General features: G+C 47.1%; 1 protein-coding gene across 3 annotated transcripts in view; it reads right to left on the bottom strand.

Annotated features, from left to right (window-relative positions):
• The window catches only part of CTNS (cystinosin, lysosomal cystine transporter), a 397,045-nt gene that overhangs the window by 179,644 nt on the left and 201,830 nt on the right, over positions 1-15,571 (bottom strand). For all 3 annotated transcript variants that reach the window (XM_086955022.1, XM_086955024.1, XM_086955023.1), the window contains one exon: positions 14,462-14,593. In XM_086955022.1, the coding sequence (XP_086811148.1) occupies positions 14,462-14,593 (132 nt within the window). The remainder of the gene's footprint in view (positions 1-14,461; positions 14,594-15,571) is intronic.

Below are 15,571 nucleotides of genomic sequence, written 5' to 3'. Positions count from 1 at the left end.
TAAGTAATAGTTCTGGGTTTTCCTTCAGGGGAGTTTAGTTCATAAAAATTGTAATTGTCCAGAAGATCTTCTAACTCTTCTCCAGATGTGGAGTGCTCAAAGTGTGGGCCTTCTGATCCTGCACACCCCTCATGGTTGCCTATACCACAAAGATCTTTACATGGGTGGATATTAAAGTCCCCCATGAGGATAAGTTAATGATTAAAACATTTGTTTTGACCGACGGACGATAAAAAGGATTCTAAAATGGCTATACTATTGTTGCCAGTATCCTTGTTCCGTGAATTATAAAAATTAATATAGAAAGTGCTTGTGGTAGGGGAAACTGACCTTTCCACTATTAAAATATTTGGGGAAGGGTTATTAACCAGTCTCAAGGACCCCTTAAGGTTTAGGGAAAATAGGAATATGAGGCCTCCCATGGCTCTACCCGCTCTGCTTGGGAATGCGGCAGTGACAAAACTAGTAAAGCCATCCATCCAGAAACTGTCCGCGGTATCCCATGTCTCTTGGAGGGCTATGACTTTGTGCCTTGAGACCAGGCCCACCCAATCCTCATCCGTTTTTTTAGTTCTAATACCGGCCAAATTCCAACTAAGGAGTTTACACACCGTATCCTCCTCTCGGTCGAGGGGTCCTTCGGGAGTAGGCCGCACATGGGCTAATGGTCAATCAATACCCTCCATGCCTGACAGGGGGGCAAATCGGTTGCTGGTAACTAACCCACTACCCGCTGCTGCACCATCAGCCGCCTCGATGTGGGATGAAAGTGAAGCAACCTCTGCCCTTTGAACTCGAATTTGAGGGAAAACCCCAATGCTGCCCCCCCTCAGGGTTTGTTTCAAAGTAGGACCATTGGCGGAATGGCGGTGTCTAACAGTGTCTCTCTCTGGGGGGATAGAAAGAAACTAAGGGGACAGGTCTCACATGGTCCATTGCTGATATGTCTGAACCATCCCAAAAGAGTTTGTCTGCCAGGTTAGCCCTGTTGAAGTTTATAACCACGCAGTCCCCCTGAATGGTCTTTGGTTGTTTTCCAACCCATCCCACCCTTCTTGCAAAAATAAGCGAGCCTGAAGTATCCTCCCCGCTGCATGTGTCAGCACACCAGATCTTAGCTTTAGATAAAAGGTCAGTAGTGGATTCCCGCTCGCCCTCTTTAAGCGGTGGTACCCCTATGAACACTGCAACCAGTGGGGCAGCCGCCGGTGGCAAGCTTAGGTTAAAATTGCACGGCAGTGATTTCCTGCTCGAAGAGGTGGTTGGTTGCGTCGGTGGGGGAGAAAGTTCCACGCCAGCAAAGTTGGATATATTTCCTTCCAAACTTAGGGGGGGGGCTCCGGAGGGACACTGCCCGCCAGGAACTGTACCAACACCCCTCTGTGGCTGAGCTGTAGGGAAAATGCTTGCCCCTTCTATATTGACAGGGCCCTGAGTCACTATGCCCCTCTTAGACAACTCTGCAGGCAGAGGAAAGGTGTTAACAATTTTGTCCAGCAATGAGCATTTCTTGAGAAGGCCGGACAAGCATGTATTCAAAGTGTCGACGATATCTTTAGCAATCCCAATTAGCAGTGGCTCGATTCTAGCAACAAAAAGGGACTCCAGTTGATCGCCAAGTGGGTCATTAGTTTTTTTGGCCCTTTTCCGCTTCGATGGTTGAGTGGCCGGCTGAAAACACTGCACGGGGGGGTAGGGTTGGTAATAATAGTCACCACAGGATCCAGGGGTATGGGGGGGGACTTCGCTCAGTATGCCCTGCATGCTAGCGCGTAGTGCCTCGATTGTGGGTGTATCAACCAAGCAAGGGCCTGTCAGACCCAGTTCTTGTTCAGCATTGGCAATCTCTTTAGTAAGTGCCCCCACAGCAGATGATAAGCAAGACATAATTGATTTAGAATTTCTAGGCACTTTAGCGTTTTTCCCCTCCTCATCACAATTAGGAGCTTTCTTGCACTTACCCATTTGTGGTAGTTGTTAGGGGGGTGGCCCCGCCTCCTTCTGCCTCGGACTGCCAAAGACTGCCCCGCCCTTGTCCCGGGCAGCTCCCGCGGGGCGAGTGAAGTTCGCGGTATTTGAAGCGCATCCGGGCGCGCTAGTGATGTGGTAGCTGTGCCCCGCCCCCGGGGCTGCTGGGAAATGTAGTTCCCGGCTGGGAACTACCGCCGTTGCCCTCACGGCACTCCCGGTCGGCCAGCCGTCCCCTCACGGCGCCCGTGGCTGTGCGATGCCCCAGCAAGAGCCAAGCAGGTAGGTTACCACTCCCCCAGGGGCCTCGTCAAATTCGCGGTATTTTAATAGTCTTTAAACATTCAGCGCACCTTCCACCTTGCAGCTGACAGTATCTATCTCCCTGATCTGGATTTTGACCCACGCACTCACCAGATTCATTGTTATCGTGATGCTCGTGAGTATTCCAGTGCTGGCATAGTCGAACAGAAAGCCGAGGGAAAAGCAAATCAAAAGCAGTCTAACCGCCGAGAATGATTCCGGCGAGAATGATTCCACTCATCGTGTGTCTCCAAAGCCTGCAGGGAGCACTGCAACGCGAACGCCGGCCTCCGCAAATCCAGCTCAGGTGTGCTGCGATTCAAAGTACCGCTTGTTGCCGTTCCTAGCCACTTGTCTCCAGCTATATTTGAAGAAACCATTTGGTGGCTGATCAAGATGCGGAGTAGGACTGCAGTTTCCGTTGTTCAAGGTGAAGACGTTTGTAGGCAGGCACTGCCCTTTTGTATGTCCTTGATTACTGCTACGGGAATGACGATGACAGCCAGGTACAGAGAATTTACTCTTCATTGTGCTCATGTTTTGGAACCAGCACTATTCCTACCAGCTGTGAGAGCAATCACTTCACATAAGGCTTTACTTGAAAAAGAAAATAAAATTTAAAAGTTATCAAACCAAACTGTTTCTGAAATCTTGGATCTACATCCCCTATCTGGAAAGTGTGAGTAAAACCAAACACCCTAATTTGTTTCAATTCAAGGTTCTTCATGACCAAGGAAGGGAAGTTCTTCCGAGAGTACTCAAAGGATTTCTGTGTCACCAGAGCTGTCTCCCGGAGGTGAGAGGACATCACCAGAAGTCTGGAAATTCTGCTGGATGGACCAAGGGTCTGCCCAATGCCTGGAGCTTGAGTGCCTGGTGAGCGAGGGTAGGAGTGTGCCTGGCTCTGCAGGGGTAGACAATGTACAGGAGAAGCCCCACAAGGGTAGCTGCCAGAAAAAGTAACTGACTACAAGGAACCAAAGAAAGGAGCAACCCATGGAGAGGTCTCCCTAAACAGTTATTCCTGTGAGCTGTCAAGACTTTTAAAATTGGCAAGTATTATTTACAATTGGCATCCCTCCATGGGACTGAAAGTTGGATGCTACCACTGTCATAATTAGAGGGAAAAATTCTTTGTCGCTATTGAGATGAGAGCCTGATTGGCCCAGACACCACACCATGCCGCAAAGACATCCACTTGTTCACATAGCCAGACTGGAAACTTAAAACAGCCCAGGCAAAATTTATAAATTCAGTCCCCATGTGCAGACGTGCTAATGCACTCTAGAACCAAAACAACTCTTGTGTTGTCGCTGAGATTGCGTAACTTGGACCACCAATCCTGGAGGCTGAAACCGGCCTCCTGATGCGCGTCCCTCCTGAGGATTGCTTGTTCAAGATAATTTTGGACACCTCACTTGCCATTTAAGTATCTCATCTACACCCGCTCTAGTGAAGATGCAATTGCAGTAAGTGCTGATGTTTGAGCTACTGCGCTGATCTCACACAGCCGGCAAGTTCGGAGCGGCAAGTTCGGAGCATGTCTACATCCTCTGCATTCCAAGAGCCACTGATTTTACAAGATTCTAGAAAAATACACGTCTGTCCCACATCACCAGAAATGCAACAAAAGGCAGCATGTAACTGAGGGCTCTAAACTATGTGGGGAAAGACAGACTGAGGAAGCAGATACAGTTCTGGTGTATGATCTTGAAACGTTTGCACAGGTGACCTTGAAGTAAGAAAATGGAACTGAACTGCTGTGTGCAACTAGACTTATGGAGTAATTTTTTGCGGACTGCACCTCTGTTTAATCAATGACTTGTGTTGTGGTAGGCATCAGGGATTAAAGTCCTTGAGGGAATGTTTGCAGGAGAGAGTGCAACACCTCACTGTGGATCGCAAACAGGATTACAACCCTGTGTCCGATTCCCCTAATTGCATGTTGTGGTATTACACTATAGCGTGCAATACTTCTTTTGCTTATCAGATAAGCACTGGGCTGAATAATATGTTATTATGGCTGTTGGTTGACTGTTGAGTTCTGAAATCTTGCCCACCACACTACCTCCCTTTGACAGCTCGCTGTCCATTGCACTGAGTCAAGTGCAGAGCTATGTAATTTGCCAAATGTATAGAATCAAAATAGGCGGGAGCCAGGACACCTGTGTCACACAACTTCAACCACCACAGTTAGGACCCAGTATCCCCTGTCTAACCGTTAGCACCCAAATTGGATGTTTTACAAGGAAATAACCAAAAAACAGTTTACCGCATCTGATAGATGGAGCAGGTTATTAAAGTAGTAACCAACAGAGGAGTATCAGAAAATGAATGCAAAATATCCTGAGTGATTTTGAACATTGTCTTTTTGTGGAAACAGACCATTACCTACCTGGAACACATCTTCATCCTCCCGAAATGTAAGGAACTTGCCATTTACGAAAAGATCACCTATTCTAGTGTAATCATGATTCCTCCAATGTACGCAGCCATTGTGTAACCACCAATGGAGATACGGAGTTTCCCATTTCTGGGGTGAAAAATGAATCCTCTTATTCCACCGCCACCCACTGGTTGTTCAGGAATACTTGACTAGTTCTGTCTCTAACAAGAACTAAATATAGGAGTTGTCCACAACTCAATAACTCCCCATGACTGACGATATCCAAGTCCCTTGATCACTGCCTATTTCATGGTGTTTCCAGCTTGACTTTAAATTTTGCTCCTCTCACCATCCCAATCATGGCAAAATTCCATCTAAATCTTCAAAACACTGACATCACTTTTGCAAGCACTCCGCGCCCCACTAAGCACAAAGGCAGCTTAATTTAGAATCCCCATCAAACACAGATACAGCTTGGTCAAAAATCTATAGTCTCTTCTGGCCAGAGATTGCGGCCCAGATTCAGTGTGTACCTTAGCATCTCAGAAAAGGTGTATTGTATGCTCAGGCATCTAAACAATGTTATTTTCCACTGTGAGGCAGAACCCTTTGGTATTGATGGATTCTTAGCACCAGCAGTAAATCCCAGGCTGGTACCCTATGTGTGTTCACAAGGGGAATATCAGACAGCTTCTAAGGTGATTACAAATGTATTCCCTTCCATGACTCCATCACACAGCTCCCTGAAGCCTTTTACATCTGCCAAGCGAAACAGAACTGTTCAAGATGTTAAATCTAGTGTAATGCCATTCTGCAAAAATAGCAAACTAGCTGGAGTACCACAGGCTGGCGGATTCAAACCCTTCAATCAACACAATTTTTAGTAAGATGGCCAACGCTCATGACAGACCTGCTAAGAAGGCGTTTATGCGACCTTAGAACAGACCCAACTAACTCTCTAGGATAGTCCTTACTTATGAAGGACTTTCCACTCAATTCTCAAACTGACCAAGCCATTTAATTGGCAGACTGGCATTCTAGGACAAGCGCTTATGAATTAAGTGTACTTCAGGTAACTGCCCTCAACCTATCGTCTGACAGTCACAAGGATATACATGGTGACCCTCAGGTGGCATACACCAGTGCTGCCTTCTAGGAAAAGAAGAGGATGAGAAATCCAAAGAGGAAGAATCTTTCCTCCTAACTTTCCTTTTGCATTGCACGTTTATTTCCTGATCCACCCATAACAGCAGAATCTGCCCACAATGCCTCACAAGTGACAAATCCCAATGCCATAATTTACTGTGACCTCCTGGTAAATAAATAGTAGAAAATGGATCCATTCAGCCATCTCTGTCCTCCCCTTCATCCTTTCTACCAAAGTGTGGTTGCAGAGACTGGAAGTTTGTAGCATGCGTAACATATGTCCTCTTCAAACTACAGCCTTCGATTTGCCAAAAGCATTACACCATTCAGTCTGCTAAAACGCAAGAGTGTGGCTACGGAGGGACTTAAGACTGCAGCTTGAGCCAGCAGGAGGTGTAATCACAGTATTCAGTATATGACTCTCCAGAGACCTGCAATAATCCAGAAAATATCATGTGGAGCAGTTGAATTTTTAGTCTAGACCACGTTCATGGTGGAGAAATAGGTGATATCCCCTTATTTGATTCACTTCACAGTAAGGAGTTTGTTGGTTCTTGCCAGATGAGGAGTAGGGAGGATTTCTGACGAGGAATATGGATGTAATGCCAGTTTCAAAATAGGAAATGAATTTCAAAATCCTTATTTAAGACGGTAATAGTTAGCAGATAAAAGATACAAGAGGCAGTAAGTCTAACAAAAAGTTTAATAAAAATAGAAAAATAGAAAATAAAAAACTCACCTTGGTAACGTTTATTTTCATCACAACTATGTAGTCAGTTTTTGGGCTTTGTGGATTGTTCTAGGCTGTTAGAGCTCACTCCCTGTTATGTTAGTTTCTTTTTACTGGTGTGGGTATAACTTTGTGCAGGATTATACCCAGGGCACAAGTCCTAAAAAAAGAAGTGTAGGGACTAACCAATGTAGGTGGTATGCAAATGAGATCAAGGCACGTGACGTCAAAGTAAGTGACATCACGGCGCGTGACATCGCACGTGGAATCTCAGGAAATGGTGTCACATGCACTGACATCAGATCTGTAGACCTCACACATGTTTAGCAGGTCTAGCATGAGTACATTTAAGAACATTACAATATTTAACAAATTCCATTTTGCATCGGGTTCTGCCAAAAAGTGACGCAAGCCTGACGCAAAATCTAGACCTCCATTTTTACATTTATTTTTTAAAGCTCTGCTTTTGGCAACAAGGAGAAATGTAGCAGTAAATCTGATCTGTTTAATTAGTTACAAAGTTTGCATTTTAAAATATCTTATGGGTTTAAGGTATTTGCTGCAAGATCTTTGTGTGCCAACTAAATCTTAGGGAATAATATTAATGGTAAAATAAGTCTGGAGGTTAACGTATTTGCTTGAGAGATCTGGGATTTGTCTAGTCCCAGTTTTGAATCAAAGTAGCATAGAACGTTAATATGCCTCCTGCAAAGCACATTATGTAACACAGGTTTGTCTTTTATGTAAATAGGTAAGTTGCTTAATGCTTTTAACGTACAAGTTACTTACCTTCCGTAACGGTGTATCTGTTAGAGACGATTCTAGCAGCAGATTCCTTAACGTAGAATTATCCCCAGGCGTGAGACTGGACCCGGAAAACTTTTTGCCACAGCATCCCTGCACGCCAGGGGGACGGCACCACGTGACTCCGCCCGACGTCCTCTGCATCCGTGACGTCAGCGAGGACACACAAGTCCCACCCCGGTGCGCCTACGTCAGTTTTCTACGGAGAACTTTTTCGCACCACAACATAGAGCCATTACCAACAAAACTGTGAGAATACTGGAACAGTGTGCTAAAAACCCCGCTAAACAGAAGGGAAAGAAACAAATGGTGAGGAACAGTACGATCCAGAATGGAGCCAGGTACTGAGGCACCAAGATCTGGAATGAAAGAACAGGGCACCGGTACTGTAAAGCAATCCTGCAAACAAATACAACAGCCTCCCCAGGGCAGAAGCATGTGAAAATACACATCAGACCACAAAGTCTGCAGCCACTGCCCGGAACATAAAGGGACACCAAGGTCAGAACGTAGAGCAATGACCAATCAACCTCAGACAATACCAGAAGGGAAAAAGTCTCCCTAACATCGAAGTCGAGACTAGCCAAGGCACCTTGACCCAAGGACTACCAAAGGCAGAAGTGCCATTAACAAAGGAAAGAAGAAGGAGAAGAAGCACAAGCGAACCACACACTGGAGACCAGAGTGCAGGGGTGCAGAAGTGCCTACAAAGTCCAGAATGGAACAACAACAATACGAGCATCCCCCGAAGGAGGGGGCAAGAAAGGCACTCACAAAAGACAACCACCCGGAAGCAGGCGAGTGCAGAAGCCCCAGAGGGCCCTCGCAGAATGGGGAGGAAGGGCGGGTCGTGAAGGAATCTGCGGCTAGAATCATCTCCACCAGATACACCGTTACCGAAGGTAAGTAACTCGTACTTCAGATAGAGACTACTAGCCGCAGATTCCTTAACGTAGAATAGATACCCTAGCCATACCCAAGTGGAAGGAGGGTCTGCAAGAGGACCTCCCCAACTCGGGTGAACCCAAGACCCCGACATGGGACAAATTGCCAGGGACAGGGAAATAACCCAGTCCTCCCCAACAGGAAATGAGCCACAGGGACGGGGGACAGAGCCCACTCCCCCCTCCCCCCAAGCAGACTAGAACCTCAGTGGTGTGGTGAACATCGCCTGACAGGGGATGTGTCACAACAACAACAACAAGCGGAAGCCCTGCCCTCACCAAGCAGAAGAAGGAGGGGCAATATGAAAGGAGGCCATCAGTCATTGTACCAGGGACCTCCATCAGAAGCCCCAGGTACAGACAATACAAAAAGAGGCCAGCAGCTGATGTGCCAGGGACAACCAGCAGAAGCCCCCGGTACAGGCAAAACGAAGGGAGAGGAGATCAGCAGCCAATGTACCGGGGACCTCCACCAGAAGTCCCAGGTACAGGCATCACAAAAGGAGACCATTAGCCAATGTACCACGGACCTCCAAAGGAAGCCCCAAGGACAGACAATAGGAAAAGAGAGCAGCAGTCAATGTACCAGGGACCTGCACCGGAAGCCCCAGGTACAGACAATGCAAAAGGAGGCCACCAGCTAATGTACCAGGGATCTCCCCCCAAAAAACCCCGGTACAGGCAACGCAGAGGGGTACCAAGGAAGGAGAGCAACCCAGAGACTCCAAGGGGGAAGGCAGAAACGAAGCCAAAAGCCCTTCACGGGGAACACACCCAGTGTAGAGGGCGGCCGAACTCATCACAGCTGGACGTCAACAGAGCAGACAGAACAGCGCCTCAGTAATAAGGTGGGTGGAAGAGAAAAACATAGTCCCATAAAGCTCCCGAAAAACCAGAAGCAGGGGCGCCAGGCCTCACTTCAAGGCCCTTGGCCGTGGACCAGAACAAACCGGCGGGCGCCGCTGGGTGCCAACCAGCAACCACCCGGAAAACAAGAGGAGAAACAAGTAGGATGAACCAAGTCGTCAACACAGGAAAATAACCCTTCTGACACTAGACAGAGGACCAGGTCAACAGCAAACCAGAGGCAGAACACCGCCCAACGCTGCAGCTGCCCAAGAAAACGCACCGCGGCATACAGCAACACCAGGAAGGGCAAGGAACCAGCAAGGGGAAATCCACCCTTTCCCAGTATAAGACACGCTATCCAATAGCTACAAATACCCCACCTAGGGTAGGACAAGGTCCAAGAAGTAAGGGAATCACTCTTAGGGAAGAAATCCTGTATCAGAGAACAAATTAGAAACCTGGCGGCAAAAATCACAGAAGGCTTAGTAAGCAGCTAAAAAGAACACTCTTGTCAACTGGGGCTGAACCATCAGCCTACAAAAGAGGTAGGCCAACTCAGGGCCCGGAGTGTACAGTATCTCTCACAGAAAGTGTAACGTTCACCCCACACCAGATTCCAGGAGAAGTGGGATAACACCTCCCACTAAGACCCGAAGGATCAACAAACCAACTACTGAGGAGGAGGAGTACGAAGCCCCACAAGAAGACGGTGGATGGCTGAGGCTGCATGAGTATTAAAACAGCAGAACCCCGTCAAAAGGGAGGTCGACCAGACGCTCCCTAATATTTTCAGGAAAAACAGCATTGCATAGCCAGGCATGGCGACCGAGAGCCACAGAAGTGGCCATAGCACAGGCAATAGCATCAGCATCATACAAAGCCGAAGGAAGAATAAACACGGCCAACTCTCTACCATTCAACACATGGGCCCACAGATCAGCAGAGGCACCCTCATAAGAGACAAGAGAAAGAAGGGACTCCACCGAACCCCACAGGCTAGAAGTAGCCCTGGTCAACACACACAAAGTGTTAAGCGCTCTCAAAGCAGCACTGGAAGAAGCTAAGACATTACAACTCCATGAATCTAAACACCGGGACTCCCGAGACGGAGGGAACAACACCACAGGCAAACATGGAAAGGTATTATGCAGTAGAGCGCCTTGAGTAGAAGGGTTGGAAAGAAAGACAGACCGGGTCATGCGGAGCAGGAGGATGGCGGTGCACTAGTGCCTGAGGTACCGGATCGCCTGTGGCAGGGTGCCTCCAAGCCCCCATAAGAGAATTACGGAGTGAGCTTCAAAAGGAAGGAACAACTCCGGTCCACCAGAGCCCTGGTGGAGAATCTTCAAGAGGTTGTCTGTAGGAAATGGAGTGACAGGTTCACCCATCCTCAGAATATCAGCAGCCGTGGAAATAGCCCAAACAAAGGCAACACTGGCCTCAGTAGGGCGCAGCGGAGGTGAAATCAATTCCTCCATGGGTGAAGGTTGCAGTCTGTGCCGCCCTTCGCCAATTCCAGGGGGAAGCGGCCAGCCCCGGCATAGAGGAGGATCCACAGAGGAATGAGGGACCAGAGGGTCTCAGGGGAAGGCTGACAGGCCTATGGGGAAGCCAGCAGCGATCCAGGGAAAGAAGGGTTCGAGGATTCTGGCCGTGGGGACGGCGAAGAGCCTGCCATAGAAGATGCAGGTGAAAAGGCAACTACACGGCGCTGTGTCTCCGGGGAGGAACAACAGATGACAGACCTCAGGAGACAAAGGGAATTCAGGAGATGAATCCAAAACCCGGCGCAGCTCCGTGGAGTCCTCCATCGGTGCATGATCGGCATCAGGTGCCGCCGGAGTGGCCACTTGTGGCGCCAGCTCGGCCCCAGACGGAGCAGCCACCCGCGCCGAGGACCTAGGGGGACTCGGGAAAGTACCCCAGGTCCCTGACTCTACCTTGACTCCACCGGAGCTGGGGAGGAAGGCCCCTGGCGGCGAAGCGGCGCCGGCTCAACCTCTAGTGAGGCAGCTGCCTGCTCAGAGGGCCGAGGGGGACCCAGGGACAAGTCCGGGGTCCCGGCGATCACCTGTGACACCACAGGGAGCACCGTAGGGATTTGCGGCGAGACAGGGATGCTAGGCGCCCCGAAGGACCACACCTCGATGGCACCACTCTACTACGACCTGGAGCTGAAAACTTCAGCGCTGGGGCCGGAGTCACCGGCGACTCTGTGGAAGTCTCCGCGCAAGGCAAGGATCCACGGATGTCTCAGGAGGTGGAGAAAGGGCCAAAGAAGCCTGCAGAGCCGCAGCGTAGGCTATCATTTGGGCCCTAGTCGCCTCCGCGCCTGGAAACGGTGGATAGGGAGGCGACAGACGGGGGCAAACATCCCAGGGGGAGACGGCGCCCGCCGCGGAAGGAGGACAAGGCCTCGGAGACAAACTGAAGGACCTACCAGCCGGTGAGCCATGCCCAAGGGGCCGTGGTGAAAGAGGATGTCGCAGGTGAAAACAGCGGCTCCTTGCTTCCGAGGTGGGAGACGGACGCTGAGAGGACACCTACCTGGATAAGCACGCCAACAGCAACTTCATCCGGTGCTCCAGCCGTGACTTAGGCTTAAGGTGCTGGCAGGCGTCACAGCTCTCCGAGTCGTGGTGCTCAACAAGGCACCACATGCAAATTGGGTGAGGGTCCCTCGCCGACATGGGACGTGCACAAGAGGGACACGTCTTGAAGCCCGAAGGCATTCGCACACTGTTCGTGAAAAAAGAGATAGAAGGCCTGAAAACAGGCTAGGGCTCAACCGCATCTGCGTTGCACGCGGAAAGAGAAAAAAACTGACATAGGCGCGCCAGGGTGTGACTTATGTGTCCTCGCTGACGTCACAGATGTGGAGGACGTCGGCGGAGTCACGTGGTGCCATCCCCCCGGCGCGCAGAGATGCTGTGGCAAAAAGTTTTCCGTGTCCAGTCTCACGCCTGGGGATCATTCTACGTTAAGGAATCTGCGGCTAGTAGTGTCTATCAGATACGGAGATTCTATTTTTACTTGCAGTTCATAAATTGTAATCCTTCAAATACAGCACAGTGAGCTGTGAAGCAACATGTGACTCCTACACCTTGTAACCCTCACAGTTTTATGTAACATATGCTGTACACTGATTGACACACTATTTATTGTCAATGTATAATATGTACGTATGTTGTAAAGAGCTTTGACACCCTGCATTAGGATAGTTAGCACTATAAAAGAAATAAACAAAGTTGAGGTATTTAAATTGACATTTGTTACAGACCAACACATCTGACATTCTTACAGCACATGCATGTCTCATATACAGGGACTGAACAAAGTCAAAAGCAAGCCTCTCCTAAGTACTTGGGAAGAGTTAAGCTGTGTGCCTTTATAACCCTTCCATTGCATTTAGGTGTGACGCTCCTGAAAGGTCCAACTCAAGATACGCCACCAAAATGAGGCCTGATGGCCGCTAAACGTTGGCCTTTGTTATGACCTGCTTGAATCTGATAAGCCCCCTCACCAACTACACGTTGCTGCTCAGGACGAAAGCAGACAACTTACAGGAGCGGCTGAATGTGTTCCACTGTCTGAAAATTACACCTGGACAAGTATTTGTCTGGGGTCGAAACTCTTGGCAGGGTAGATGGTGTTCACACTGTAAAAATAATCATTATGTCCAAACTTCTTCAATATCTATCTGGCCCTACTAGGACTAAGTTGGGGTATGAACATTGTCTCATATACGGACGATACGCAACTTGTGCTATCCTTCTATCAATTTGATGACACCGTTATTTGGAACTTTCAGGGCTGTCTCAAATCCACAGCTCAATGGATGCATAATAGTGGTTTACAAATACACTGGCGTTTAAACAACAAGGGAACCCCAATTTAGTCTACCGAGGACCTTGGGATTTGTATTTCATAAACAACAGTGGTCCATAGGTAAAGTAATTCAAAGCAGCAAAAATAAAATATAGACGCAATCGTAGCTATATTTGGTTTGGCGGTGGTCAGTTATTTACTATTAATCAATTACACAAAAATGTTACAACAGATGTACAATGCGGGGCACAAGCCTGTATTCCACAATTCACACATTGACATGTACACAAGGGGAAACAAGAAAAAAGGGGGCTTTTTAGGCAAAAAGCTTGAGGTTAGCAACACTTTGAATTAAATAGTGGCAAAGTGTAGCATAGCAATGAACCAGTACACATTTACAATTCAAATGTAAATGCTTATACAGTATAAGGTGTAGGAAGTGTGTCGACGGCGTTTCGATTCGCTTTAAAGAATCTTACGAATCATCATCAGGACATTTGTTATGCCTAAAAGATAGCCTTAGTAGCCAATTGTGGCTACTGCGGCGGTGACTTCCGTTAAAATCAGCACGACCGCGGCTGAATGGAATGCCAGAATCGGCAGTTAACCTGGTTTGTCCAGTAAACACCTGTGTGTTCGTCCCGAGGTAATTTATCCGATGTGGAGGATCGAAGGTCGGTGCAATGTCCGTTGTGCCTGATCGCAGAGTGACCGCAAAAAACCACACCGAAATTCCTGTACACTTCAGTCTCATGGAATTTTGGCCGCAGTATTACATCAACAGTACTTCTTAGGAACTCATTATAATGGCCTTAGTCAGGTCTTCACTTTTAAAGAAAGGCAGGGTCAGCATTGGTCCAACTTTTAAAGCCAGCAGAACCAGAAAGGCAGCCAAACAAATACAGCCACTCTGTCAAAGGATTTTGATTACTACCTATCGTAATAATGCATCTTTCTTTCTGCACCTTCAGCATGAAATATAATTATTTTATTTCCTCAATGCATAAATAATGTTATCAAAAAGTTAAAACATTGATAGGTGTTAAAATTATTTCGAAGTTGTTGGAATCTATCCATTGCCTTTGGCTCATGCTGTACAATATCTTAACTACAATAAATATTATCTTTTAATTTAGGATTCAGAAAGAGGTGTTTAGTGACATGCACAATCACAACAGCCACTGTGTGACTTTTTCGCTTGGAAACTATTTTCATTGGCAAAGTCCTCAGAGCACTCATTTTAAATATTTGCAAACTGATTTGATAAAGTCTCCCCTTAATGGAGACGGTGGTTTTAGGACTGAATGGACAATAAATGTTTATATTACAGATGGCTCCACTTCTCAAAGTCAGCAACCACGAGGAACACACAGCATGCAGATGTCAGGTTGAATCCTATTCTCCACTAGAGATATCATTCTACTATCAGTGATTCCAGAAAGTGATAAACATAAAGCAACCATGTTACATTTCACAGACTTGTAAAGTAAACAGAAGCATCACCTTTTTCGACGCCAATTCTCAATCAATTGGGGATAGAAAGAGATTGACCATGCCAAGAAGTAAATCCAGCCGATGATCTGATCCAAAATCTGCAGTGGCCGACTGTGGATTGCTAAAAACCGGATCCTTGGCCTGGAAAAAAAGCGGAAGAATTAAAATAATTCCTGTGTAAATCTGCAAGAATCAACTGGGAAATAACAGAGGCACTCTTCCTGACTTGCTACAAATGGAAGGGTCTCTATGCATAACCTATACCCTAAAGTCAAGCGCTTCATAAGAAGACTGGCTTTGGATGTCTTGTCCAGTAACTACATAATACATCAAACAACGATGCTAGGACTAGTCAGTATATGTGTCAGTGTCATTATCTGCACGATCCTCCAGGAACCCCAAACCCGTGCTCATTCATACTCTAGCAGCAGAGTGGTTTATATGGCTAGAGAAGATTCAGTTTCATACATGCATTAAAAAAGTTCTGTAACAAACAAAACTAAGTGATGCATCTATGGTAACATTGGCTCTACTGCACAGAACGTTTCTGCTTTAAATTATTTATTGTTAAAATTTGTGAGCGCGTAACATTTTTTAAAAATACATAAATCAGGGCCCCAGTGAATGCGACATATCCATTTGTGTAATTTTTGTCACATGATGCACCCAAGACCTAAATGCACCTGGCTCTATCTTGCAATTCTTCTTCAGTTCACAGAGGTTTCAAGTCTTATGAGAATCAGAATATCTAATTAATGAGATCGAAGCTGCGCAGGTGTTAAAGAACCAGCAGAAGAAATACAGTACGCCTCACAACCAACTTTACCATACACAGAATAATTTCTTCCAATTAATATTTTTCCCTCTGTAGATTCTTCATTGTTCAAAGATTCCTTGGAAATAATTAACACATTTGGATGAAAGCAGTCTGATATTGCGGAAAAAGAGAAGCTACTGAAAATAAGTTGAACCTTTGGTTTGCCAAACAAATTCTGCCATGACACCTTGCTCTAGGCAATAGTGCTTTCTGTTGAATGCAGAAAAGACCACATGGCCACCTTACCAATCAACTGCAAAGGTACTCCTCTGAAGAAAGCAGAAATTGCTATATTGCCCATT

This window comes from Lissotriton vulgaris, chromosome 2_1, assembly GCF_964263255.1.
Source record: "Lissotriton vulgaris chromosome 2_1, aLisVul1.2, whole genome shotgun sequence".
Classification (NCBI taxonomy): domain Eukaryota; kingdom Metazoa; phylum Chordata; class Amphibia; order Caudata; family Salamandridae; genus Lissotriton; species Lissotriton vulgaris.
The sequence above is the reverse complement of the archived record's forward strand: the minus strand, read 5'-3'. Positions and strand labels throughout refer to the sequence as shown.